We start from the raw sequence: 27,631 nt of genomic DNA on the forward strand, positions 1-27,631 counted from the left end.
CTGTTTTTAGCTTTACAAAATCAAATTTTATACACAAAATATATTTTTTTTATTATAAAATATACCAAATAAAATTTAAAATCAATGTATCAATATTTAAAATTGATACCTAGTACTTTTGAATAATTCAATATATATTACTAACGTAATTATTAGATATAATACATCTCTTATTACATTTTAAGGGTCATTTTCTCAATGTCCGGTTTGCAGCCATCTGTCAGTAAAGTTCTAGTTAATTTAACAAGACTCCTTCTCTCAGAAAAGAATCTTTTTAACCGAACATTGTTCCAGACATTAAGAAAGCGACCCTAAAAGTTTTTGACAGAAGATTTCCCCCAAATACAGACTACAAGTAAAACGTTATGAATTGACAACATTGCTATTTGTCAAAGTGTTAGGTGGCATCTCGTTTACTGTGACGTGGACGTGGAAAAAAATTTAGAAAATAATTCTAATTTGATCGCAAGGTGTTTTATAAAAGGATATTGGAATAAACCACACCCTACCGAGATGACGACCTACGAAGAATTCATTCAACAGAATGAAGATCGTGACGGAGTCCGTTTAACTTGGAATGTCTGGCCATCAAGCCGCATAGACGCAGGTCGTCTAGTTGTGCCACTTGCCTGTCTTTACCAACCATTGAAAGAACGTCCTGACTTGCCGCCTATACAATATGAGCCAGTTTTGTGTACCCGTGCCAACTGTCGTGCAATACTCAATCCCCTATGTCAAGTAGATTATCGTGCTAAGTTATGGGTGTGCAATTTTTGTTTCCAACGTAATCCCGTAAGTAGAAAATACCTACAAATAAAAGCATTTCTTTTACTCGGTGGCATTAAAAAATCTCACTATATATTTTCTTAAGTTCCCACCTCAATATGCAGCTATTTCGGAACAACATCAGCCTGCCGAATTGATTCCTGGCTTCAGTACAATTGAATATACAATTACCCGTGCCCCTTGCATGCCACCAGTTTTCATATTTCTTGTTGATACCTGTATGGATGAAGAAGAGTTGGATGCTTTAAAAGATTCTTTGCAAATGTCTCTAAGCTTGTTACCTCCAAATGCTCTGGTCGGCCTTATTACCTTCGGAAAGATGATACAGGTACATGAATTGGGAGCAGAGGGATGTTCGAAGAGCTATGTCTTTCGTGGCACCAAAGACCTTACTGCAAAGCAAGTTCAAGATATGTTGGGTATTGGTAGATCGACAAGTGCGGTTCCTGGGCAACCTGGCCAACAAATGCCAGGTCCTGGTCAACAACGTCCCGCTGCAGCAGCTGCGCCTCCAGCCAATCGTTTCCTTCAGCCCATAAGTAAATGTGACAGTGCATTGGGTGACTTGTTGAGTGAATTACAGCGCGACCCTTGGCCGGTACCTCAGGGCAAGCGGTATTTACGTTCAACGGGCGCTGCATTGTCTATTGCAGTTGGCCTACTTGAGTGTACTTATCCAAATACTGGTGCTCGTATTATGAGCTTTGTTGGTGGACCTTGTTCCCAAGGTCCCGGCCAAGTGGTTGACGATGAACTCAAACATCCTATTCGTTCACATCATGACATACAGAAAGATAATGCACGCTACATGAAAAAAGCTATCAAACATTATGATGCGTTAGCTTTAAGGGCCGCTACCAATGGACATTGTATCGATATTTATTCTTGTGCACTTGATCAGTGCGGTCTAATGGAAATGAAACAATGTTGTAATTCAACAGGCGGACATATGGTTTTAGGAGATTCATTCAATTCATCGCTTTTTAAACAAACATTCCAACGGGTGTTTGCTCGTGATGCACGTGGTGATTTGAAAATGGCATTCAATGGCACACTGGAGGTGAAGTGCTCGCGCGAGCTGAAAATCTCGGGCGGCATCGGTTCGTGTGTGTCGCTGAATGTGAAGAACTCGTCGGTGTCTGATGTGGAGATCGGCATGGGTAACACGGTGCAATGGAAGATGTGTACAGTGAATCCCAGCTCAACAATGGCATTTTTCTTCGAAGTGGTCAACCAACATGCGGCGCCAATGCCGCAAGGAGGACGTGGCTGTATTCAGTTTATAACTCAATATCAGCATGCAAATGGACAACGTCGTATACGTGTAACCACGTTGGCCAGAAAGTAATACAATTGTAGTTTAGTATTGAAATCTTTATATATGCCTTAATCTATTTGTAATTTTTAATTTAGCTGGGCAGATGCATCCACCAATTTACCATATATAAGTGCTGGCTTTGATCAAGAAGCTGCAGCAGTCATTATGGCACGCATGGTTGTGTATCGCGCTGAAACAGATGAAGGTCCCGATATATTGCGTTGGGTTGATCGGCAACTTATTCGCTTGGTAAATATTATATATACGAAGTTCCTCAATGCTTAGCGTTAACTTATTATGATTATTTTTCGTATAGTGTCAGAAATTCGGTGAGTACAGCAAGGATGATCCAAACAGCTTCCGTTTAGCCCAGAATTTCAGCCTTTTCCCGCAATTCATGTACCATCTTCGCCGTTCACAATTCCTGCAAGTCTTCAACAACTCACCAGACGAGACCACATTCTACCGGCACATGCTGATGCGCGAGGACCTTACACAGTCGCTAATTATGATACAGCCAATTCTTTACAGCTATTCGTTTAATGGTCCTCCAGAACCAGTCCTCCTCGATACATCGTCTATTCAACCCGATCGTATTTTATTAATGGACACATTTTTCCAAATTCTCATATACCACGGTGAAACCATTGCACAATGGCGTGCGCTCAAATACCAAGATATGCCCGAGTATGAGAATTTTAAACAGCTACTGCAAGCGCCTGTAGACGATGCTCAGGAGATTTTACAGACACGTTTTCCAATGCCGCGTTACATCGACACCGAGCATGGCGGCTCACAAGCACGTTTCTTGTTGTCTAAAGTAAATCCTTCCCAAACGCATAACAATATGTACGCGTATGGACAGGTGAGTCTTGTGAATTGATTAAGCATTTTATATTTAGGAACATTTTGTGATGCGTTTCTTTTATGTTACACGAAAGTTTATACGCATTGTTTTTGTTTTTTGTTGCTGTTTTAATATATTATTTAACTTTTGTTTTTTAATTCTTTTTTTGCGTTTGCTCGTTCGCGTCTGTTAAATAATTGTCATTGTTCAATGGATTGTGTGATTTGCAAAACTGCAAAAAACGTAGCCACCAATTGGCCAGTCTACGGTATTTATAACTTTTCTATAGTATTGACATATTTGGTTCATTAATAACCAAAAATATAAAAATAGAGAAATTTTATTTTATGGTGCGCGGTGTGGTGCGATGCTTAATGGTGCTTTTATTTATGTGGTTCTAAAACGCTTTGCTTTGCTTCCTTACCCTGTAGCTTCTATTTAACTATAATTTTAATTTTCTTATTTACAATATCATTATCATATAATATTTGTTTATTAAAATACAATTTCATACAGGATGGTGGAGCACCGGTTTTGACAGATGATGTATCGCTACAACTATTCATGGAGCATCTAAAAAAATTGGCAGTTTCATCAACAACATGAATTGAAGAATGTTGGATGCGTATTAAGTTATGGTACTGCAGATTTAAGACGCTCTGGTGGAGGTGCTGGAGAACTGTTATATGTATAATTAAGTGATTCTACCAGCATTTTTCGATACAATTGATAAAATTTAATTACGATTATAGTTATTAGAACTCTAAAATAACGAAATGTCAAATTCAATTATATGCATATATAAATAAATATCAAATTAAATAAAAAATAATTTAATTCAAAAACTTGGGCCAAAAAATATTGAGTAGGGTGTATCAAGTTTGGCACGAATTTCGAAATAACCAGAAGGAAATAGGGGGACCGATTTAGCCATGGCCGTCTGTCTGTTGTACATAAGCGAATTGGATATCGATCTGATTTGCGTACATGATTTAAGAATAGTGTATTAAGGTCGCAATTGGTTCTATCTTTCTAAGCACCTAAATATTTTACAGAAATTTAGGGCTGCAGTAGAGTAGTTGTTAACAGAATATTACGTTAAACAATAATTTTCACTCAGTTGATCTTTTTAGGCAAAGTAAAATCAAATACCGGTGTAGAGTAGAAAGAAACTCTCCATGACATTAGCTATTTTCCAGTATGAAAAGACATATGTATTACATATCCTATTATAAACAATACTATTTTATTGGTTGAACATAATTTTAATGTTAGTAATTGATTGCTTTTATGTACATACAAGAAATAAATGCTAACTTCATATTTTTTATGGTAATTTCCTAATAAACCTTTTCTAATTAGCAAATGTGAATCACTCAATTAAATTAATTACTTTATAGGAAATCATATGTAAAAGTCAATATGTATGAAAATATATGTGTAAGACATTTTAACTTAACGATTCCACACTAAAGGGAACAAACATTGCGTGACATATTTTTTCATAGTGCCAGACAATGTTTTAATACCAACTGAGGAATCGCCCATTCAATTGAGAAATCGAATTGACATTTTCTGTTCCACATCAGTGCGCTCCAGAGCTTTACAAAAGTCCTCAAAGGAAATTTTTCCTTGACAACATAAATCAGCTTCTAAAATAGTACGTTCGGCTATACTTATTAACTGGTCTTGGCTTATATTTGCACCAACCATCATGTGAAGAATGCTCAATAGCTCATCTCGGCTTATAACACCGTCATCATCTAAGTCATACATTTTGAATGCAACTAAAAGTAAATAAAATTGGTATTAATTTTTACATAGTCATAACAATTGATGTTTGTTAGCTTATAATTACACTTTAGCTTTTCTTCGCGACTGTTTAAGCCATTTTCTTTTTTGGAGTTAATTGGTCGAAAATGAGCCAGAACATTCATAAATTGCCGGAAATTTACACGGTCATCAGTACTATCTTCGAAGAAAGCATGTACGATGCGCTCACAGAGGGGGTTAATTGCTAGTTCAGGAATTCGAAGGAAGTCTTCACGAGATAACGTGCCGCAATCTCCGCGATCCAATGAAGTAAAGCGGGAGTATAGTCGTTCAATTTGGTTAGGTGTGACTGTAAACAAGAAGTATTTTTTAAATTAGTATGAATTGAGATAGGTTGATTAATTTTTAAACGTTATAAATTGTCATAATTTCTATAATTTGCGTTATGGTCAATTAGTTTTATCTAATCTTGATTTATCGAATTGGTCAATTCAAACTTTGATCCAACGCTATTCAACTCAGTTTGTACGAGTATATGTACCATTGTGTGTATTTTCGATATTAGTGCTAAGAAAGTGTGTTGTTTATCACCCAGTTGTGATAATTGCCACCACTTATCAGTTATAATTGATTCGCATTACTTCGTAAATTTCTTAAGAAAATATGGCGAAAATTATATCGTATTAGTAATTCAACAATACTATACAACACGGCGTGACGTCAACCTTTTTTTTTGTAAATTGTAAATTATATACAAAATTGTTTACATCACATGATATGAAAAGTGTAGGAGGAAGATTCCCAAAAGTTTTAGAGTCTACCAAATATAAACATATACTTTGATACATAATGCGACCAAAACCAACTATAAATTATACATTTTATAACGTAATATTTTATTTCTACACATTAATGAACATAAAACAAAAGTACACATATAATTTACAAGGTCTTGGACTTTTACATATTGTTTGTATGTTAAATACTTACATCCCGTCTCTTCTTGAATTTGACCAATTTCCTCCGGACGAAGTAACAATGAAGATTTATTACCCATTTTGAAAAAGTTCCAAAACTAATTCGAATATATTGAAAATACCTTCACTTTAAGTTGCAATGAGATAATAATATAAATTGACAGCAACTTTACAAATACTGTCGTTCATACGTCGGTTTTTTTATTAGTGGTAGCGACATCTTACGGAAAGTTCATGATAACTTTTATATCGTGCCACTTTTATAAAATTGTATTTATTTTATAAAACAAACAATTTATAACTTTTTTAAACACTACCTCTGTTACATAAGAATTGTTTGTAAAATAACGTCTTTTCCTACATTTTTATAAAATAATATTCTTATGAAATATTTTTTATTAAAAGTTTTTAGATGATTACTATTGGGAGAGAAGTTTTATTTCGGAGTACAACGCCACCCTGCTTGTCTGTTTTTTCCGACATCATTTGTGATTTGACAGACCCGACATTATTTATTTATAAAAACATTCAGGGCATAATAATATGAAATTGAGTTCAAAAAAGTGAAAGAACATAAACTAAATAGAAACAATTAGTGTATATTAAGCCTAAACCTGGATAGAATGGACAAACTTAATTCCACGCTGGGCGCAGTGAGATCACTGCGTTCAAGCGTACGCCAATGCTTTGAGCAGTTGGCTGATGGTACGAACGCCGAATTGGCTGAAGACAGCCGAACAAAGTTTCTTCTGAAGTTTCAGGAGAATTTTAATAACATGAATGCTCAGCTGAGGTAAAAATCCTATTGAGTGAGTTGCCCATTCTTAAATAAAATTGATGCATATTTGAACAGGGAAGTTGAAAGCTTAATTAATGGTTTACAAGCTCCACAAACACCATACTGCCTTGGTCAAACAACTTACCTTGCGCAAGAGACAGCGCCTGAGCGGCAGGCATTATATTCACAACTGGTCAACAGTTACAAATGGATCGACAAAGTACATGACCATAGTTTTTTGGCTTTTAACAATTTGAATCAAAACAATCTTAGACGGTCATACGTATATTGTTCTCAAAAACGTGTACGTATACCATTTACATCGTGTAATAATTTCGATCCGGAGTAAGTATGTACAATATTATTATAATTATGAAAATACTGAGGAAAATAAACTTTTTTGCAGTCACACAGACAAGTTACTAAGCGAAATAAACCTACCACTTACAAGCTATCAAGTGTGTCGACCTTTTGGTTCTAATGTTGTTGTCATTGTGAGTAATTTCTGTAAGTTTCTGGGAATGGAAACTATATTCGAAATATCATTTTATAACACAGGTTACAATTAGTCGGGTGCTCAAAGCTGCGATCGTGTGCAAGGGTGTGCTTATTGAATGGGTTACAGTTAAGGGTTTTGACGAAACACTTGACCCAGACGATTTATGGGCTGAATCGCGTTATGAAGTCTTCCGAAAAGTTCAAGAGCATACCCATATTGCAATGTTGCACTTCTTCTCGCCTACACTACCCGACTTGGCCATAAAGAGCTATATGGTAATTTATTTCAATTTACTAATTTCTAAGACGTATATTTATAAAACGATGTAATAAATTTTCAGACTTGGCTACACAGTTACAGTAAGTTGTTTTTGGAGGCTTGCAAAAGATGTGGAAAATTCGTCTCGAATGGGCTGCCACCAACTTGGCGTGATTTGCGTACACTTGAACCATTTCACGAGGAGTGCCGCAACTGCTGATATTTTTAGAAACAAAGTCCATGAATGAATGAAAAATTAATATATCTTTATAGGTTTAAATAATTTCAATATATATTTGCAGAAACAATAATAATTATGCAAAACATGTACGTAGTCACTCAAGAGCTACAATACACTATGCATTATTAAGGACTGCTATGCAGTTATAGGACTGTTTTAGGTTCCATAACTAATCATCGCGCTAATTAGATGCAAGCTGGTCCTGATGTCCTTCTCGGGGCAGCAGGTTCCGTTTCTTGCTATTTTTATGTTTTTTACATAAACGCGCAAAATTTTCCTTTAACGTTTCGCGCAACTCCCTGCGTTGCTGTTCCACTTTTTCTCGCTGACATTGATACTCCAGAACCACTTCTTGAGGAATGTAACAGTTCTCTTCGTCATCATCATATTCATCGAAGTTATCCTGTAGGGATAAAATATTTCAGATTAAATATAACTACAATTATAGAAAATATAGGCGTTAAATTGTCGGTAATGTAAAGTGGTCTCATTGATTTTGGAGGAAAAAAAATTAACTTGAAAAATAATACAAGTATATAAAGTTAAGAGCATTTCTTCCAAAAGTTATTCATATGTGTATTTCTTTCAAAGTATTTTGTAAATTGTAATGATACGTACCAGCATTTGCTGCAAGCTAAGCCAGTTCGAAGAACCGTATTTTTGGTTCAAGGAACTGTCTCCCCACATATAGCTATTTCCCAAATCGTACATGTGGTGGTCATGTTCCTCTTCCAAAGTCATGTCCTGTCCATTTTCATGGTTACAAAAACCGTCGGAGCAAGATACTTCCGAACCCTCGGGGGTGCTGGACGCACTATTAATTGGCGAGTTATCAGGTGTTAATAACTCACTGCCATAACCCGAGTCTCGTACGTCGTTCTCGCATGGACAGTGGTCCTGTGGAGTTAAGCAAACATCACATTTGGCCATAGATTCATTGGCATCGATGTCGCAGCAGCTGCCGAAGTGACTGCCATTCGCTGAAAGCGATTGTTCTACCGTAGGCACTCTTTGCTGTTGTTGATGTTGCGGTATTTCTTTCTTTTTGCTGCCATTCGATTGCTGTTTGTGCTTTTTTTGTTTCTTTTGCTTACGTTTCTTTTGAGCGGGTGACTTAGATACCGAAGCCGTTACAAGATGAGGTTTGTCAGATATAGTAGGTTCCTCTTTTTCTTCGGTGCGCAAAGATTTATCCATAATATCTACTAATTTATTCAATTCTTCGTCTAATTCGTCGGATAAATCCACCGCCTCATCCACCATATCCAAGTCTACTTCATCTTTGTCTTCTCCTTCTTCTTCTCCATCTGCTTCCGCTGCATCAGAATCACCATTATCAGCAGCAGTTTTGAGAGATTTTCGACATAACTTTTCCTTCTTTTCAATTTTCTTCAACTTCTTTTTCAGTTTTTTCTGTTCCCGTCTCAATTCTTTTGCTTTTTCAGCGCGACTCATTTCTTGATAGAGCAATTCTAAATTACTGATACCTTGTTTACGTTCCACCGCCATGTCAAAACTGCGGCTTAACGCATGAACGGCAACTGCCGCCAGCACTTGACAGGCCCGCTCTTCTTCGCGTAGACTAACATAAATACGACGAAGCCTCTCATACATTATCATACCCACGCAGGTTAACACTTCCTCTTGAGCAATTTCAAGTGTTTTCGCATGACGTTCCCGCTGCTTTGAATAACTGCATGAAAAGAAAGGTAATTAATTGCCAGATTTTCAGTATTATTTGCATGAATTCATGCCAATACACTGATGATCTTATGTATACTGTAACCATTATGGTTGCATGTCTCTATTTTAGATGAGAATAATTTTGAAAAGTTGTAATCTTAATTTACCTGCCATTAACTTCAGGTTCGGCGCGCCTTATAAGAGCGTCGAGGAAATCAACTTTTTTCGTAATAATTTTAATGTGCTTCTCGGATTGGGGTTTCCTAATATTCGCATATAAAGCCGCGTCGAATCCTTCTTTACAAGTCGTTTCGTTTACGAGTATTTGGTATGCCTTTTCGATCTGTACAATCAAGAATAATATGTTTTAAATTATATAAGAAGTTGTGATTGCAAAAAACAAAACCATAAATAATAAATTAAAATTAAAAACCCTGTTACATACCTTATTACGACAACCCTGACAAAATTTGTGTTTTTTCAAATAGTTCTCGAGTACTTCGTGTAGTTCCGTGGTTTCGATGGTAGACAATCTGTCTCGACAATTATACTTCATTGAGAACCACATTTCCCGCCAAACTTCCGAAAAGGGTCTGGTGCGAAATGCATCCAATGAATGTAGGGCACAACGAGTTTTATTCCGCAATTTATTATCCAGCAGATCACTAAGAACCTCATGATGCCGATAGAGTAATGTCCCTAAAGCTTGCGGTGACCACATAAGTTCTTCACGCACTGTAAGAACGCACGTATCCCTTAGTATCAATGGATCTAGAGTGGGATATCCTGAAAGCGTTAGTTGATAGAATAAACGTTCAACGCGACGCCGACAACCCACACATGGCACACATTGATTTAATAAGGACACGAATGTGACACTATCTATTTCAAGCGACAATTTTAGTTCATCAGCCGATAAAAGTTTAAACTTTCGCGTGAATATTTCAAGCTCTCTCCCACGAATTTGCGGACTATCTATGCAGAGGCCTTTGTTACTCAAATCCATTAACATCTAAAAACATTGACGTAGATAAATTATATATTTCAGTTATTATTGTTTGATAGAAGCATTTACAAAATTTTTACTTGTAGATAACTCCTAATTTATAGTGCAGTTAATGTTGAATAATTAAGAATATTATACCATAGGTACATATATATGCTTCAAATAGATTGGAAAAAATCTTTTAATCAATTTGAATTTATAGGCTTGTAGTTTCGGATGCAGCTACCGACCTAAATTCACAAATATCAAATATGTGGAGCTCTTTTCATATCTCATTTAAGCTTTTATATATTGATAAGAGCAGAACACATTAAAAAAGATAAATAAACAGTTATGCTTATGCACGCCTTTTTGAGAACTAGGTTAGAAATTTGGCACTTATTCTACCATAAAAAAATATGAAGATGCATTGCATTTGATGTTATAATAAACATTTAAACTTATAATTATAATACCAATAAAAGAGAAAACTATACGTATGTATGTATATATACATCAAATATCTCGATAACTCTACGGGGTGGTGAGTGTGGAATGCGTCCAAAGCTACCATTCATTAGGCAAGTTATGCATAGTAAACTAATCGATCCCCTGTCGTGTTGTTAGCAGCTAGTACGACTGCATCGAGATGTTGATAAAATACTTACATATACATATATATTTGGCGTTGAACCTGTTTTCAGTCCAACTACCGCTCATTCAAACCTACGTACATATGCATGTATATGTATTTATAAAAATAAAAGAATGGTAGGTATCGTACTAAAGAATCCAAATTTTTCCATAATATGGAGATATTGCTGCTGTGAAGTTAATACGGGTGAAAAGAGTTTGAATTTAATAAAATTCTTAAAAGTTATCATTGGCCGATTCCTAAAAGTATTTAAAAGCATATCACTATATAATTCCAAAATACACTCTGTCAATCAACATTTTTCCATTTATCACTAATCAACTTCGGATGTATCAACAGGTTCAATGGTTAGCAATCAGCTGGTTAATGTGTGTACACACTTTTACTATACATACACTTTCTCCACAGCTCTTGCTACATGGTCATGTAAGCTACATACATTATAGAAATGTAGTCAATGTTTTCCTTTGGAGAAGTATATAAAAAATGTATTTAGCTAAATATCTAGCTCTAATTATAACCCAAACCTACTTTACATCAAATATTTGTGATTGTATGGAGCGCAATTTAACAACGTTGACGATTGTTATAACTCACCATTAAGGAGGAATCATCGGCCGAGCCTGTAACTACTGGGATTTGTCTGTAACCAACGTCGATCACATCCTCAGCACGGTATACATCCGTCAGCTTAGCCATATTTCTAGCCTTCAGACAACCAAGCTACACGCAAAATAAGCCTCAATAATACCAATTCGCCCAAGCACAAACGCTTACAATATTTTTATTGCTTAATTGTTGTACAATTATCAGCACTTTGGAATAAAATATAAGGATTTATTTAATAACTATGATGAACAATAATAAATTCTTCGTAACGACGAGACAACGAGAAATTATATGAGAAATTGTCAAACACGTAGTACCACACTGGAATCGTTCCATCAGCACTGTTGCACAACTTAGTAGCTTTGACAAGTGAGCCCTATTCCCATACTAATGCAGAACTGAAATATATTCTTTTTTATATTAGTTTCACCTTGTTTAACAATTTATTAAGGCACAATAAAGTGTAAATTTATTTAAAATTAATAAGTTTTTGGATTTATTTAAACAATTCTATTAAAAACTTTTTGAAAGTAGTATGTGATATCAGTACAATATTTAAGCAGAGTTGAATTTAGAAGTAGCTGAGTTCTAAGATAATAAGATTGGTTACAACACTGATGACTATTGTGAACTTTGGAACATATTAGAATCGAAACAAATAAAATTTTATTTATAATAATATAATTAATTAGCTTTACCAATTTATAATTTTTATTATAATAATTAATTTATATAAATTATCGCTATGTATTTGGTTACCCAATGTACATGTTATGAAACATATTTTTGGTATGCCATGCATTTAAATATTTAAATCACATGCTCATAACTTTTACAATGAAAAAACAAACCTTTGGCTCTTAAAATATATTAAATAAAAGTTATTATTTTAAAAAGCAGTCTCAACTATTTGTCCCTTTAAGTCATTCCTGATTTTAATTGACTTATGTATATACGTGAACTTGGTAACACTGCTGTTGCTGAATCTTTCGAAGACAGAGTTGTAATTAGCATATCCAAAAAAAGGCGAAAAGTGAGATTTGAGGGTTTGTTCGGGTAAAATTGTCCTTTATAGAGGAAAATTATAATTTTTTAGTTTTTGGAACGAATCGAAGAAATCGGTATTATATAGCAGTGGAAATGTCACACCATTATGTGGTTACGGCACAGAAGCCGACAGCAGTAGTAAGCTGTGTGACCGGTAAGTTCTATTCTGGGCAAATTTTATGACCATCGGCGAGGTATTTGCCGCGTCGCGTCTCCGGGAATTTAACTAAAAATTATTACCACACTTTTATTTACTGCTGTGAACCATTGATTACCAATTAAAGAAAGTTAATTAGTTGCTTACAAATTATATTTTGTTGCTCCCGCCTATCTTGCCATGCTTTTTGGGCAGTGATGGTTAACCGGCGTGTTTTAAAACAACAACACATTTATTTTTTGTCTAAGGTTATTTATAAATATTTTTGATGTTTCAGGTAACTTTACATCGCCAACTGATTTAAATTTAATCATTGCCCGAAACAGCCAGTTAGAAATTGATTTAGTTACGCCGGAAGGATTACGACCATTAAAAGAAGTAAATATTAATGGCCAAATATGTGTCATGCGTCACTTCCGTCCTCAGGTTTGTTATAATAATTGAACATTAACTTAAATTGTATACATAAATCCATCAATGTTATAGGATAGTAAGAAGGATCTACTTTTTATACTTACTTTTCGTTACAATGTTATGATACTGGAATGCCGAATGGTCGGTGACCAAATTAGTGTGGTAACAAAGGCTCATGGTAATGTATCCGATCAAGTAAGCATACCCACTGAAGGCGGTGTCATCGCTGTTATTGATCCAAAGGCGCGAGTTATTGGAATGTGCCTTTACATGGGTCTGTTCACTATTATACCCTTGGATAAAGAGACAAGCGAATTGAAGGCGACTAATTTAAGGTGTGTATTTAAGAAAACTTAATGTATTCTCTAACAAACTATTTTATACTATTTGAAATATATTTTAGAATGGACGAGTTAAATGTTTATGATGTCGAGTTTCTATACGGTTGCATTAATCCCACAATTATTGTTATACATAAAGATGTAGATGGACGGCATGTGAAGACACATGAGATTAATTTACGTGACAAAGAGTTTATGAAAATTGCCTGGAAACAAGACAATGTCGAGACAGAAGCCACAATGTTGATACCAGTACCAACACCATTGGGTGAGGTTTTGACTTTGAATTAATTTGCAGATTTATTAATAATAATATACGCACAAAATTTGTAGGTGGAGCTATCGTTATTGGCCGTGAATCGATCGTATACCATGATGGAAATAGTTACCATGCTGTAGCACCTTCAACATTTAAGGTAAGCTATATGTATACTTAATGTCAACTGCTTATGAATCAAATTTTATTCGCTAGCAAAGCACCATTAACTGCTATGCGCGCGTGGATAGCAAAGGTCAACGGTATTTGCTGGGAAACATGTATGGACAGTTGTTTATGCTTTTCTTAGAGACCATCGACAATGGTAAAGGTGGAGTATCAGTCAAAGAAATAAAAGTGGAATTGCTAGGTAACTAAAATGAAAGAGCACAACTTAAGGATAATTATTTTATAATAATATATTGATTTCAGGTGAAATTTCCATACCTGAATGCATAACGTATTTGGATAACGGCTTTCTCTTCATTGGTTCCAAACATGGCGACTCTCAACTTGTCCGTTTAAGTACAACGCCCAACGAGAATGGCTCCTACGTTATACCCATGGAGAACTTTACCAGTTTGGCACCTATACTTGATTTAGGTGTTGTAGATTTGGACCGACAAGGTCAAGGACAAATAATAACATGCTCCGGCAGCTTTAAAGATGGCTCACTACGTATTATACGGTTAGAACTTTGCAGTCATAGTAATTGATAAATAATACAAAATTGTTTTTCTGTAGGATTGGTATTGGTATTCAAGAGCATGCCTGCATTGATTTGCCTGGAATAAAAGGTATGTGGTCACTTAAAGTGGGTATAGACGAAAGTGTCTTTGAAAACACATTAGTACTGGCATTTGTGGGTCATACTCGAATTTTGACTCTAACTGGGGAAGAGGTTGAAGAAACTGATATACCAGGCTTTATTAGTGATCAACAAACTTTCCATTGCTCAAATGTTGATTATGATCAGGTAAGAAAGAAAACCAAATAAATAATAAAACAAATGATTGCAAGATAATTTTTCCTTTAAAGATTATACAAGTGACTCCACTTACTGTTCGTCTAGTTAAGAGTAGCACCAAATCTTTAGTAGGTGAATGGCAACCGCCAGATGGTAAACGTATTGGAGTAGTGTCGTGTAATACATCACAAATTGTTGTTGCTTCAGCATGCAATGTATACTACATAGAAATTGAGAATTGCTTCTTGGCAGAAAAATCACACAGAGCTCTAGAATATGAAGTCGCTTGTTTAGATATTACCCCATTGGAAGAGGGTAAAAATAAAGCAGACCTTGTCTCAATAGGATTGTGGACAGATATATCAGTTGTGATTCTATCACTGCCAAAACTGGAAACTATGTACACTGAGAAATTATTTGGTGGTAAATATTCATTATAAATTAATAAATTTTCAGCTTGTATATACCAATATCTTCACACATCTAGAAATTATACCACGTTCCATTCTGATGACTACATTTGAGGGCATACATTATTTGCTCTGTGCGCTTGGTGATGGTTCGATGTTCTATTTCATACTGAATCGGTTGGATGGGCGTCTAAGTGAGAAAAAGAAAGTTACTTTGGGTACACAACCAACTACTTTGCGAACTTTTAAATCATTTGCCACAACTAATGTCTTTGCCTGCTCGGATCGTCCCACTGTTATTTATTCGTCAAATCATAAATTGGTATTTTCAAATGTCAATTTAAAGGAAGTAAATCATATGTGCTCACTGAATGCGCAGTCATACCCAGACAGTTTGGCTTTGGCCACAAAGAATTCGGTGATTTTAGGCACCATCGACGAGATACAAAAGCTGCATATTCGCACTGTGCCACTGGGCGAGGGTCCACGACGCATTGCGTATCAAGAAAGTTCACAAACATTTGGCGTGGCAACGCTACGTGTTGATGTTCAAGGTCGTGGTGGTCCCAAACCCACAAGGCCGAGTGCCTCTACTCAAGCACAGAATATAACCTACGCTTCGAACATTATACCTAAACCGGGAGGCGGCAGTGCTGCAACTACAAATGCTGAAGTTGGTCAAGAATTGGAAATAAACAATTTGCTAATAATCGACCAGAATACTTTCGAAGTTTTACATGCGCATCAATTTATGCCATCGGAAAGCATAATTTCACTGATGTCCGCTAAACTTGGTGATGATCCGAATACGTATTATGTTGTATCAACCGCCCTAATCTATGCAGATGATCCAGAACCTAAAATTGGTCGCATAATTATCTTCCACTACAACGAAAACAAGCTAACTCAAGTGGCCGAAACGAAAATCGATGGTTCATGTAACTCCCTGGTGGAGTTTAACGGCAAAGTGTTGGCGGGCATAAACAGTTTTGTGCGGCTTTATGAATGGACCAATGAAAAGGAGTTGCGTATGGAATGTAATATTCAAAATAACATTTCTGTATTGTACCTAAAGGCCAAAGGTGAGAGAAACTAGCTTGACAGATATGGACCAAATAGATTTCAATTTTATCACACATTCGCACAGGTGACTTTATTTTGGTTGGTGATCTAATGCGTTCGATGACGTTGTTGCAGCATAAGCAGATGGAAGGTATTTTCGTTGAGATTTCACGTGATTGCGACCCTAAGTGGATGAGGGCTGTCGAAATCTTGGATGATGACACATTTTTGGGTTCGGAGACCTATGGCAATCTTTTCGTTTGTCAAAAAGATAGGTAATTTTCTTAACAAAACATTTATGAGCAGCCTGTAATATTTTGCAACTATGTTCTAGTGCCGCCACGACGGATGAAGAACGACAGCTATTGCCAGAAGTTGCGCGCTTTCATTTGGGCGATGTTGTAAATGTGTTCCGTCACGGTTCCTTGGTAATGCAAAACGTTGGTGAACGTACAACACCCAATATGGGTTGTGTGCTCTATGGTTCCGTGAATGGTGCCATTGGTATTGTTACGCAAATACCGCAAGATTTCTATGATTTCTTGCATAGCCTTGAGGAACGTTTAACAAATACGATTAAATCGGTAGGAAAAATAGATCACTCTTATTATAGAAGTTATCAAACGACACAGAAGACGGAGCCGTGTGAGAATTTCATTGATGGTGATTTAATTGAAAGTTTCCTCGATTTGGGTAGGGATAAAATGAAGGAAACTGTTATGGGCTTAGAGGTAATGTAAAACTGAATTATTAATGTATCAAATAATTTATTTTATTTGTTTAACAGCTTACACTAAACGGGGAAAAGAAGGAGGCTGACGTCGATGATGTCATTAAAATTGTCGAGGACCTCACCAGAATGCACTGAAGTGCGCCTTTTAATTTTAGTTTGATTTTTCTGCTATGCAATGTCCTAATATCCTTATCGATGCAAATAGATTTCGAGAAATGATTGATTGATTAATTGTTTAACCAATGTTAAGGAAAAATAAATATTGCTTGTACACGATCGTTAAAATTAATACTTAAATTATTAGATTTAATTTATTTGCCTACCGTTATATAATATTTTTGTATCTAAATTGCAAACATTTGGTAGAGTAGAGTGAAAGTAAATAAAAATACAAAAAACACAATTATATTCAGAAAGAATTATTTTGAATAATATGGTGAAACAAAGATATCCATTTTGTTAGACCAGAGATTAGGTCAGTCTAGAGCCGTCGAAAATGGCCTAACTGTGAGTTAGGGGAGTCAAAAATATATATTGAATGCCCCCTTCAGGTTATATTTAAACAAGACAACCGACAATGGGTCAAAATTCGGAATCATCTTTCAAGAGGACCTCGCCGGAAGTCTCAAAATCACTAAAATCGCGGTCTTTCATTGGAATTGTTGCAAAAAGCCGAACCAAAACTTGATTTTGAACAGTCAGTTGTATGGCAGCTATGTGCTATAGTAGTCCGATCTGAGCAATAGCTTCGGACATTATTACAGTGTTCCTTGGGAAAATAATACATGTTAGATTTCGTGAAGTTAACTTTTCAATTAAAAAAAAATACCTCCATACAAGGATTTGACTTTGATCGATCATTGTGTATGACAGCTACATACATATGTATGTACATATATGTATGTTTTAGTGATACGAAATCGGCTGTTCCGCCAAATGAGCAGCTTCTTGAGGAGAAAATGTCATGTACAAATTTTGAAATCGATATCCCAGAAACTGAGAGACTAGTTCGCGATTCTGATACAGACGGACATGGTCAACTCTACTCAGCTACTCACTCAATTCATAAATGTATATATGTAAGTATTTTATATAGTTTCCGAGATTGCCTTCTGTGTGTTGCAAACTTCGTGGCAAACTTAATATACATACATAAGTACATACATATGTAAGTATGTATACTATTCTAGTCTAATTGTAACTAGTACATAACTACATCACTTAAAACTGTCTTGTAATAACAACAACTCAATAACAACGCACTACATTCTTGAAGGGTCTTTACAACAAACGCGCACAAATATTCGTGACGTGTGAAGTGCGCTAACAACCCCCACCGCCAGCGTCAACGCAAACAGCAAAGCGTTCATCGCCAGCACTTCCAACGCGATATTTCCCTCTGATTTCGTTCCAAACATCCAACAGCTGCGGCAGCATTCGCAGCAGAGGGGCAGCGTCACTGTTCGCCACCCTCAATCAATGCTGTAGGTGTGTGCTCTCACACACACCAATGCGACTATGCACACGTATACTCCCATGCAATTGTTTGCTTGTTGGTGTGTGTTTTATGGGTCGACGCTTCGCCCGGCCGCCATTGTGCGCACGCACCAATCCCACCGCGCTGCTTCGTCTACTTCGTGGGCCCGTTTCGTGCTTGATCTTCCTGCATGCTATTGGAATACTCACATACTTATGTACATTTGTACATACATATGTATGCATGTATTGCTATTGTTATCACTGCTCATTGTTTTTGCAGTTGCTCTGCTAGCGTTTGCTTTGTTGCTGTTATCCAATTTGGTTGCTTTGCTGTAACTCTCTGCTGCGCATTGCCAACACTTCGACACGTTTCCGCCGCCTGTCTGAGCGTATAGGCTGTGCTGCCTGCTTCTTGCTGCCTGCGGCCTGCTGTGGGCTCTGATTATTTGGATGAGGTCCATTTGTGGTGAAGTTCAGTCTCAGCTTTCATTTATTCCGATTCCAGCATCCAAGCGTGTTTCGTCCAGTCGCACACTCACTAACCGTTAAGCTTTTCTTATCTTCTGTCCGTCTTGTGAATTTTTTCTTCTTGTTGTGCAAGTGTAGTAGTAGCTTATGAAACGCGTTTGCCGATCAACAAAATAAACGTGCGATTAGATTTATTAACGAAAAGTGGCGCTTATTAAACAAATACATATGCACACATATATTACAATAAAAAGCATACACAAAACCAAAGTGTCGTCTGCAACCCAGCAATTGCAAATTTTCAAAGTTTGCCTAACAATTAATAATAGTGTAAAAATGCAAATTTAATAAATTTTTTGCTATACTCAAATATCTACACATACATAAATACATAAGCCCATATGCACTATGTGTATTAATGTGTATATTGGCAGCCAATCAAATGCCCGGTAGCTATTTTGACGTTTTGATTAGTTAACTTGCTATACAATTGTGTTTTTGTACTCTTTCTCATTATTATTGGGAAAAAAAATTTCTTAAAAAAAATTATTCTTAATTTTACAACTTTTACTCTTGAACCTATCAAACAGCTTATTTGCAACTGTGCTTCATTGTGTTTGTGAAAGTTTTGAAAATAAAATAAATAAATAAATTTTCTAAGTGTATACGTGTTCGCGCGTTATGTGCGGCTATATCCACCGATTTGTTGTTAACTGATTCAGTTATTTGATTTTTTTGGACCACGTTCGGGAATATACTTCTACATTGCAAAGGACCACGAACAATTTCTGAAAGAAAACTGTGTAGTTAACGGCGACAAAACGGATATTTCACGAAGGTGAGTACTGAGTGTGTCGGTTGCGTGGGCGTTTTCATGCACTCTACTAGCCGACGGGATTTGTGATACCAGACATTTGTTTAGTATTTATTGTAAACTAGAGGACCCGTCCCCGTTTTGCTGTGGCTGATACATAGTTAGTACTACTAATACCATCTATATGATTTCTATTATTAAGATTATAACTATTAGTTAAGAATATATAGCATTTTTGGTGAACCAATCATTTTCAAATGATTCTTTAATGAATTTTGAACAAATGCCTGTGATTTAAAACATAATTTTTGTGTTTATGAATTGTATTGAATTTTAACATAAAGAGATATAAAGTAGCCTATGTCCTTACCCTGGGTCTAAGCTACCTCCCCACCAATTTTCAGCCAAATCGGTTCATCCGTTCTTGAGTTATAATGGTGTAACTAACACGACTTTCTTTTATATATGTACATACATACAAATGTATGTATATACATATATATATTATTTTCGAAAAAAACACAGAAAATTAATAGGTGTGTTCTTGCCTTATTGCTCGAATTATATATCGGAATACTTTAATATGTTACATACTTTTAAACTATTTTTGTTATAAATTTGTCGAGGTGTTTTAAATTATAAGTTATTACTTCCGTTTATTTCCGTTGCCGCTGGAATCTTTAAGCCATGAGAACAAGACATGATATGATAAGAATAATATTATAAAACTATAGATAAAACTCGACAGGAGTAACGAAGGAAATGAGGAGCAAGATAAAGGATTAAAACCCTATCATTCGATTCGGTTGGCCCTGTATGATCTTCGAAGATGTAGCTGATAATGCACTAGGCGCTAGAGAACAGTTGAGCTTTAAGATAGACAAAGGGCTTCAGTTGTCCAATTGCTGAAAGAACGTAAATCTTTCTAAAAGTTCAAACATACCGTTATTATCAGAATGTTGAAAAATTGGTACGATAAATCAGAGCCAAATGCAATTATTACGGCGTTTTATCCCTTCCAGATCAGAAAAACGTTTTCAACTCCCGCCTTTGAAAATAGAGTTTCGAGAAAAACACGTTTAAAGTTAGAGTCGATTTCACCGAGTTAAAAAGTTAAAAAAAAACAAGAAAAAACGTTAACTTCGGCTGCACGCTAATATACCCTTCACAGGTGTATTTCTTTTAGTAACTATGTGTTCAGTTTGTATGGTAGCTATATGCTATAGTTAACCGATCTGACCAATTTCTTCGGAGATTACATTGTTGCCTTGGAAAATAATCTATACCAAATTTGGTGAAGATACTACATTGTCAAATGTGAAAGTTTTCAATACAAGAACTTGATTCCGATCGTTCATTTTATATGGCAGCTATATGTTATAGGGGTCCGATATCGGCGGTTCAGACAAATGAGCAGCTTCTTGAAGAGAAAATGACGTTTGCAAAATTTCAAAAGGATATCTTAAAAACTGAGGGACTAGTTCGTATATATACAGACGGACGGACGGACGGACGGACGGACGGACAGACGGACATGGTTAAATTGACTCAGCTCAACATACTGATCATCTATGTATATATGTATATATGTACTTTATAGGGTCTCCGACCCTTCTTTCTGGGTGTTACAAACATCGTGACAAACTTAATACACCCTGTTCAGGGTAGTAGTTAAAACGTTAACTTCGGTTGCACCGAAACTATTATATATGTATAGCAGATGAAATTTGTATAAAATGTGTTTCGCGCGCTTCGCTCAACTTATTGTCTAAATAATAGGTCTACTGAGCGTACTATTCGCAAAACCATCACCCATCTTGAGACTCAGCATACATTATTGTAAAATATTCGACTGAATAGAGTACGACCAGCAAACAGTGAAAAAAATAACAGCAGTAGTTGAGAGGGTACACGAAGACAGCGTAGAGTCGATACGGCGCCGTTAGCAGCAACTCGGACTGACGTATTGACGACTTGGCGCATTTTAAGTCAAGAACTTAACTTGAGAGCGTACAAAATACAGTTTGTGGAAGAACTGAAACCGTTCGACCTTCCCAAGCGACATCGCTTCGTTCTATGGGCTTTCGAAAAGTTCCAAGAATATCCGACGTTTTCGATCTAAATTTTTTTCAACGATGAGGCCCACTTCTGGCTCAATGGGTATGTAAACACCAAAACAGCCGTATTTGAGACGAACAGCAACCTCAACAGATTCAAGAGTTGCCATTTTATCCAGAAAAAATAATGGATTGGTGTGGTTTCTGGTGGAATCATCGGTTCATATTTCTTCAAACATGATAACCGACCATTTGATGGCTGAAATTGAAACTCTTGATCTGATCGTGATCAATCAATGGATTTATTGAGAGTTCACTTCGATGAGCAGATAATTTCACGTTTTTTGCCGGTCAATTGGTCACGAAGATTGTGTGATATCACACCGTTCGACTTTTCCCTATGTGGATATGTCAAGTGCAAAGCCTATGCGGGCAATCCCGCTTCGATTGAGGCCTTGGGGCAAAGCAGCACACGTGTCATTCGCCAGTTATCAGTCGAAATGCTCGAACAGGACATCGAAATTTGGACTCAATGGTTGGATCATTTGAAACGTAGCCACGATCAATATTTGAAAGAGATATTTTGATAGAGATATATTCAAAAAATAGATGCTAAGAATGTTATTTCGAAAGATAATAAACAAAAAAGTTTCTGTGCTTCTTTAAAAAGTTGAGAACCTCGAAATGGATCACCCTTTATATGCTTTAGTGAACCGATCTAAACAGTTTCTTCGAAGATTATATCGTTGCCTTACAAGACAATAAGGCATGCCAAATTTCTTGAAGATAACTCTTGAAAATGAAAAAGTTTTCCATAGAAGAATTTGATTCCGATCGCTCAGTTTGTATAGCAGCTAAACGTTATTGTGGTCCGATATAGGTGAATTCGGCAAAAAAATTAGTGGAAAATTTCAGGTCGATATATATTTTATAGAGTCTTACAAATATCGTAGTAAACTTAATATACCCACATATTTTCGAAACTGTTTGCCGGCCTACATTTGAGATATGTATATACATATGTGCAAAACGGTTAATTTATTTAATACACAAGTGAGTAAGTAAAATCTAACAGCCGATTTCCGAAGATAAGCAATATGAAACTTTCTTTATCAAATCAGACTAGAATGATCTTAACATAAAAACCGAAAATCACCTCATAAGCGATGATCTCCGTATTTTTTGATTGAAATTTTCAATGGTATACATACAAATATTCTAATTATAAAATATGTTCGATTGGATATCTTGTGTGTAGAATAAATAACCTTGGTAACTAAACTGAGAATCGATCGATCGAGGATTGTACAGAAAACAAGTCTCCGAAATGTGAAAAATAAAAAAAAGATTGTCAAATAAGTATAAACATCTTCTTTATACGACATTTTTATATAGTGATCATATCAGTTTATTTTATCATTTAATATAGTCCTGTAACATATCACTTATACATATGTATGTATGTATATATTAACTCATATATTAAAAAACATACATGCAAGTCTGCACACAAATCAAATTTCCCATACATGCTATCTTATAATCAACGAATTTCTTTCTTCGCATCTTGATCCGTGTATCTTATGCGGCCGGTTTAGGAATAATTCACATGTCAAAATTCTTGGCGATCACTTGGCTACCCCCTTTTCTTCAGATTGTTGCAAATAAAGGCGGCTTTAAGCGCTAACATCCACTAGCTTGTAATATAAAAAATCTGATACACGCACAAGACAGTGAAAAGGACATGCGAGCATAGCAACAACAATTTACAAAACCTTTGAACAATATCAGAATGCGGGTCAGTTGATGTGTGTGCTGATATGTGATTGTTAATAGTTTGTTTGCGCTGTGCCGCGATTGAGGGAAGTGCAGCGCGTGCTTATACATATGTACATACATACATATGCGTGTGTGTGCATTCTTAGATCGCACAGAACAGCATCAAATAGCAACTACGCAGCAACTGATGCTTGAATATTTGAGTTATTTCTTATAGTTGCTTACAACTTCACCAACGAATTGCCGCCACATGTACATACATATGCATGTGTGTGAGTGTGTTGCAGTTTTGTTGCTGTTTTTATTTATCCTGAAGCAGTGAAATGTCCTTGCTACTGACGTACGTGCCACACAGTTGCTGGCAAGTTTCGACCCTGTTGATCGAAGTGATTCGATACTGTCGTTGCACGTGATCCAGACAAAGAATGCCACAGCGATTTGTTGTTTGAAATTATTCTACTGATTTCGGTGCGAATATAAAATAATTCTGTGGTGTGAACCGACACAAGTGATGTGGCTGTACGCGTTTTAGGCAAATAGTTGCGAGTTAAAGAGCTACAAATACATACAGACAGCAATGCATGCATAGAAGCGCCTAAATTTTAGTATAGCACGTTCGATTCGCCACAGGATAAATATTTTTTCCCCTTTTAGAGAATTCACATATCTCTTCTTAATTTTTGTTGGCGATCGAAACTTACTGATACCGAATTTTCTTCTGCAAGTATTTTTCAATTTTGTATTTTAAAATTTCCTTTTGGCTTGTTGACGATTCGACGAGACCGCTGAGTACTATTTGAGAGGCGTGAAGTAGTGTAAAAAGGCTAAAAAAATATGAAAAAAGTGCATTTAACGCGTAGAACGCGCCTGCGCATAAATTAAATGTCACTGACACGAATGATGAGCCTAAGTATTGATGGGCGGCAGTAAAAAAAGCTGGAGAGGCAAGCGGCACAGTTTGAGGGCGCAGTGGTAGTGTTAAGACAGCCTGCGTTGCTATACATATAGACATTTGTATGTAGTTATTAAGGTGCTTTAGGTGTGAATAATTTCAATAGAGGCATCAAATTAGTACACTTTTGAGTATACAGAGGGGGGCGTTTGAAATACATCTATGTACATATAACTGCATAAAATAAATATAGACAAATGTACATACGCTATGACACAGCAGTTTTATTGACAGCAGCAGTGGCGACACTTAAAGAATTTATCAGTACATAAATATATGTACATTTCCCCAATAAGAATACAAATTCATACAAACACACATACATACACTAACATATATGTATGTACATATGTACATACTTATATTAAAATCTGCAGCAGCACTTCCCTTTCGCGTAAGTTTTATCTGAAAAGGAGTTTTCCTCTATTCCTGACTTAATGCTTGACTGCCCACTAAATATATTATAAAACGGAAGTTTGACTTTTGAATTCTACATACATATGTATGTATGTATGTTTGTAAATATGTTTGCCATTCACACTACATACATTTTCGTTTCGTCCTGTTTAGCGTAAGCTGCGACAACGTTTGCCTTTGCGGCTCAATTACGTCTCTGATTGAGCGTGAAATTTCTGATGTACCAAAGCGCGTGTAACCTTTAAACACAATATCATGCGAGTATAACTTCAGCAAGCTGTATTAGCACCTACAAAAATATATCAAACTACATATATATACACTATATGCATGTTTGCAAGTGTGTATGTCTGCATGATGTACGGTCCGGCGCGATCACACATGCGTTACAACAACTGGAACAATATCCTGTTGTCGCACAGTGGGTTTGTTCCCGCCGCGGCTATTTTTAGAAATCATTGAACGTTGTATTGGATACAAATATATCCTGTGTGATATCCTTTACTCATGTCTACAACTTTTTGATAAATCTTAGTTTAGGATAAGAGAGCGGCTTACAGAAAAATTTGTCTTTTCATATAGTCTCTTTAAATCATAAAGATTTATATCCCTTATTGAATTTAAAAAAATCGATTTTGAGCATATTCTTTGAATATTTGAAGTTGATCCGGAATAGTTCCACGTAAAGGGTGATCCATTACAAGGTTCCGTGGTGGCGTCGTCTTGTTGAAACCAAATGTCGCGAGATCACTTTAATCAATTTTAGGCATCAAATAGTCGGTTATCATGGTGCTATAATGGTCGCCGTAGACGGTTATGCTTTCATCAGCATCATTTTTGAAGAAATATGGATCGATGATTCAACCAGTCCGCAAATCACACCAAACCGATGTTTTTCTTGGATGAAATGGCAGCTCTTGTATCTCTCCCGGTTGCTCTTCGTCCCAAATGCGGCAATTTTGCTTGTTTACTTATCCATTGAGCCAGAAAGAGACCTTATCGCTGAACAAAATTTGGCTCGAAAATGTCGGATCTTATTGGAACTTTTCAAGAACCCACAGAGCAAGACGATGTCGCTTGGGATGTATTTGTATGCTTTAAATTCAAGATCTCGATGAAAAATGCGCCAAGTTTGAGTCGCACGTTATAGGGGTATCAGACAGTTAAAGGAGTTTCCTCGGTTAAAAAGCAGTTTTCTTTCAACAATTTTTTTTCACATATAAAAAACGAAATATTTTATTAGAATTTTTATTGTTACAAACATACACTATTAACAAAGAATTTCTGCAATTTTTGGAAAAAAAATTTAGACTTGGCCATTTCCGGTGACCTCTCGGAAAAAAGTTGCGCCCGCATTGGCAGGATAACTCCTTACAGGATCATCAAAAGTAAAAAAATACGTGTTTTAATTACAATCTTAACTTACTTGTAAATAAATATTTAATTTACCAAATCACTGTAGCACACCGTCGAAGCACACTTACACTTACCTACACAACTTCTTCGTCGACAGCTGTCAAGTTTTAATTTGACTTTCCTCCTTGCATTAATGCTGCTTTTCGCTGCAGTTGTATGGCTCGTTAATCGCGCTTGTTGTTGTACTTGTTGTCGCTAGTTACCAATCAATTTGTCATACATGCTAATTTTGCGCTAGTTTTCGGAAGAACTAAACGAATAGCCGAACTCGAAAGGCACTTCCAGGCAGCGGGAATCATGATGATGACCGCAAGCGGCAACGCGTTCGCCGTGGACTAAGTTTATTGGTAGTCGACGCTGATGCGTCAGTCGGTTTGTGAAACAGTTGGCTGACCAGTTGATCCATTTGGTTAACATTTTCTTGGAGCGCTGGAGTCTGCAAGCAGCATTCGTTGCGCTAATAAGCGAACATATGCGGATAATTTCACGAAAGTATGGGCTTTGCTGGCATTATACATACGTATCTATGTATGTGGTTATGTGTGCGTTGTAAGTTGTCGTAAGTTGCAGAAGTGTTTTTGTTTTCGGTTGAAATGTGAATTTGATGAGTTTCACCGATGTCACAGTTGTTGTTATTGTTATTACAGTTGTCGCCTCTCTATATCGTCATTTAGCAGCGCGACCAGTCGTACTAAATACCTCATCTGGCATGTAAACTCTATGCTGTTTGTAGGTGTGTGTGTGTATGTAGGTGCTGGAGCTGCTTCGCTCCATTGCCCACAATAGTTCTTGGAAGCATAATAGTAAATAATCGCTTGTGCCCTTGGACTCGTGGAGCTGCTCCTATGTACATACATACATATGTATGTTTGCAGGAAATCTCTGTAGACTTTATAGCATTTTTACATGCATATCAATGTATGTATGTATGTATATGTATATTGCATACGTATTAACTGCAATATATATACATACAGATGTATGTGTGCGCGTGTAGGCTCTTGCTTCAGTTTGTTTGGCGAAAATTATTTACAGATACTTAATTTTATTATGTACGAGAGTAGTATAATATTTTCCCTCTTTCTACATAAATTTAAAATATGCAAATTAGGTACGGGCAATTTGCATTTTGAAAAACGTCAGCTACAGCCCATTAACGCCCCTAGTGACAATTACCCAAATCCACACATTCACACAAACAACCGCATCTGCATATTTTCCCTACGCATGCGGAGGCGTGTGTGTTTGTGCGCCAATATGTGTATTTACTTAGATTTAAAAAAAACCTATTAGCTGCATTTAACTGATTTGCTTGTGCGTATAATAGTTTCTTATTGCTCCGCGCACTCGTACCTCGGCGCAGTTCGTCTGCAATTTTGTTGCAGTAGCTTTTTTCTTTTCTTTGTGCTTGTGTTTCTTTGAAAATCTGGCTTGCATCTTCGCGACTGCGCAC

General features: G+C 36.3%; 6 protein-coding genes across 7 annotated transcripts in view; 4 read left to right on the forward strand and 2 right to left on the reverse strand.

Annotated features, from left to right (window-relative positions):
- The first annotated feature begins 390 nt into the window (after window positions 1–390).
- On the forward strand, window positions 391–3,796 carry LOC120766900 (protein transport protein Sec23A). Of its 2 annotated transcripts, XM_040092650.1 has the most exons (6): window positions 391–792; window positions 872–2,130; window positions 2,200–2,353; window positions 2,421–2,969; window positions 3,199–3,219; window positions 3,468–3,796. In XM_040092650.1, exons 1-6 carry the CDS (start codon window positions 514–516, stop codon window positions 3,555–3,557), a joined length of 2,352 nt encoding a protein of 783 aa, XP_039948584.1. In that variant the 5' UTR covers window positions 391–513; the 3' UTR covers window positions 3,558–3,796. The 2 variants fall into 2 exon arrangements, with proteins under 2 accessions (XP_039948584.1, XP_039948585.1); XM_040092651.1 differs by lacking the exon at window positions 3,199–3,219.
- A 379-nt stretch (window positions 3,797–4,175) lies between these two features.
- LOC120766903 (calcineurin B homologous protein 1) lies at window positions 4,176–5,891 on the reverse strand. Its single transcript, XM_040092654.1, has 3 exons — window positions 5,715–5,891; window positions 4,810–5,073; window positions 4,176–4,738 (listed from the first exon to the last, which is right to left on the reverse strand). The coding sequence occupies exons 1-3, from the start codon at window positions 5,779–5,781 to the stop codon at window positions 4,500–4,502; spliced, it is 570 nt and encodes a 189-aa protein (XP_039948588.1). The 5' UTR covers window positions 5,782–5,891; the 3' UTR covers window positions 4,176–4,499.
- A 288-nt stretch (window positions 5,892–6,179) lies between these two features.
- On the forward strand, window positions 6,180–7,585 carry LOC120766902 (mediator of RNA polymerase II transcription subunit 27). The gene is made up of 5 exons (XM_040092653.1): window positions 6,180–6,494; window positions 6,555–6,824; window positions 6,886–6,973; window positions 7,038–7,253; window positions 7,319–7,585. Exons 1-5 carry the CDS (start codon window positions 6,325–6,327, stop codon window positions 7,454–7,456), a joined length of 882 nt encoding a protein of 293 aa, XP_039948587.1. The 5' UTR covers window positions 6,180–6,324; the 3' UTR covers window positions 7,457–7,585.
- LOC120766901 (gametogenetin-binding protein 2-like) lies at window positions 7,503–11,822 on the reverse strand. Its single transcript, XM_040092652.1, is given in 6 exon segments — window positions 7,503–7,703; window positions 7,706–7,880; window positions 8,096–9,170; window positions 9,328–9,503; window positions 9,606–10,172; window positions 11,398–11,822. Coding segments are annotated over 6 exon segments (2,136 nt in total). The 5' UTR covers window positions 11,500–11,822; the 3' UTR covers window positions 7,503–7,662.
- Window positions 11,823–12,412: 590 nt separating this feature from the next.
- On the forward strand, window positions 12,413–17,081 carry LOC120777148 (DNA damage-binding protein 1). Its single transcript, XM_040108296.1, has 13 exons — window positions 12,413–12,610; window positions 12,891–13,039; window positions 13,100–13,362; window positions 13,431–13,636; window positions 13,702–13,784; window positions 13,841–13,994; window positions 14,057–14,312; window positions 14,369–14,600; window positions 14,663–15,014; window positions 15,079–16,083; window positions 16,149–16,338; window positions 16,398–16,794; window positions 16,851–17,081. Exons 1-13 carry the CDS (start codon window positions 12,550–12,552, stop codon window positions 16,929–16,931), a joined length of 3,429 nt encoding a protein of 1,142 aa, XP_039964230.1. The 5' UTR covers window positions 12,413–12,549; the 3' UTR covers window positions 16,932–17,081.
- Window positions 17,082–19,356: 2,275 nt separating this feature from the next.
- LOC120766388 (protein single-minded) overlaps window positions 19,357–27,631 on the forward strand; it is a 53,668-nt gene continuing 45,393 nt past the window's right edge. The window contains exon 1 of the mRNA XM_040091828.1: window positions 19,357–19,581. The gene's annotated coding sequence lies outside the window, so the exon portion shown is untranslated. The remainder of the gene's footprint in view (window positions 19,582–27,631) is intronic.

Source organism: Bactrocera tryoni, chromosome 1, assembly GCF_016617805.1.
Source record: "Bactrocera tryoni isolate S06 chromosome 1, CSIRO_BtryS06_freeze2, whole genome shotgun sequence".
NCBI lineage: Eukaryota > Metazoa > Arthropoda > Insecta > Diptera > Tephritidae > Bactrocera > Bactrocera tryoni.

Excerpts from the sequence above, each read along its gene's own strand:
- LOC120766900 (XM_040092650.1), top strand. The coding sequence starts at position 514 with ATGACGACCTACGAAGAATTCATTCAACAGAATGAAGATCGTGACGGA. Across the intron at positions 2,131-2,199 it reads GTAACCACGTTGGCCAGAAA|CTGGGCAGATGCATCCACCA; the intron begins GTAATACAATTG and ends TTTTTAATTTAG. Across the intron at positions 2,970-3,198 it reads ATATGTACGCGTATGGACAG|CCACCAATTGGCCAGTCTAC; the intron begins GTGAGTCTTGTG and ends CAAAAAACGTAG.
- LOC120766903 (XM_040092654.1), bottom strand. The coding sequence starts at position 5,781 with ATGGGTAATAAATCTTCATTGTTACTTCGTCCGGAGGAAATTGGTCAA. Across the intron at positions 5,074-5,714 it reads AATTCAAGAAGAGACGGGAT|TCACACCTAACCAAATTGAA; the intron begins GTAAGTATTTAA and ends TCTTGTTTACAG. Across the intron at positions 4,739-4,809 it reads TCGCGAAGAAAAGCTAAAGT|TTGCATTCAAAATGTATGAC; the intron begins GTAATTATAAGC and ends ATTTACTTTTAG.
- LOC120766902 (XM_040092653.1), top strand. The coding sequence starts at position 6,325 with ATGGACAAACTTAATTCCACGCTGGGCGCAGTGAGATCACTGCGTTCA. Across the intron at positions 6,825-6,885 it reads TGTAATAATTTCGATCCGGA|TCACACAGACAAGTTACTAA; the intron begins GTAAGTATGTAC and ends ACTTTTTTGCAG. Across the intron at positions 6,974-7,037 it reads GTTCTAATGTTGTTGTCATT|GTTACAATTAGTCGGGTGCT; the intron begins GTGAGTAATTTC and ends TTTATAACACAG.
- LOC120777148 (XM_040108296.1), top strand. The coding sequence starts at position 12,550 with ATGTCACACCATTATGTGGTTACGGCACAGAAGCCGACAGCAGTAGTA. Across the intron at positions 13,995-14,056 it reads AATAAAAGTGGAATTGCTAG|GTGAAATTTCCATACCTGAA; the intron begins GTAACTAAAATG and ends TATTGATTTCAG. Across the intron at positions 15,015-15,078 it reads CACTGAGAAATTATTTGGTG|AAATTATACCACGTTCCATT; the intron begins GTAAATATTCAT and ends TCACACATCTAG.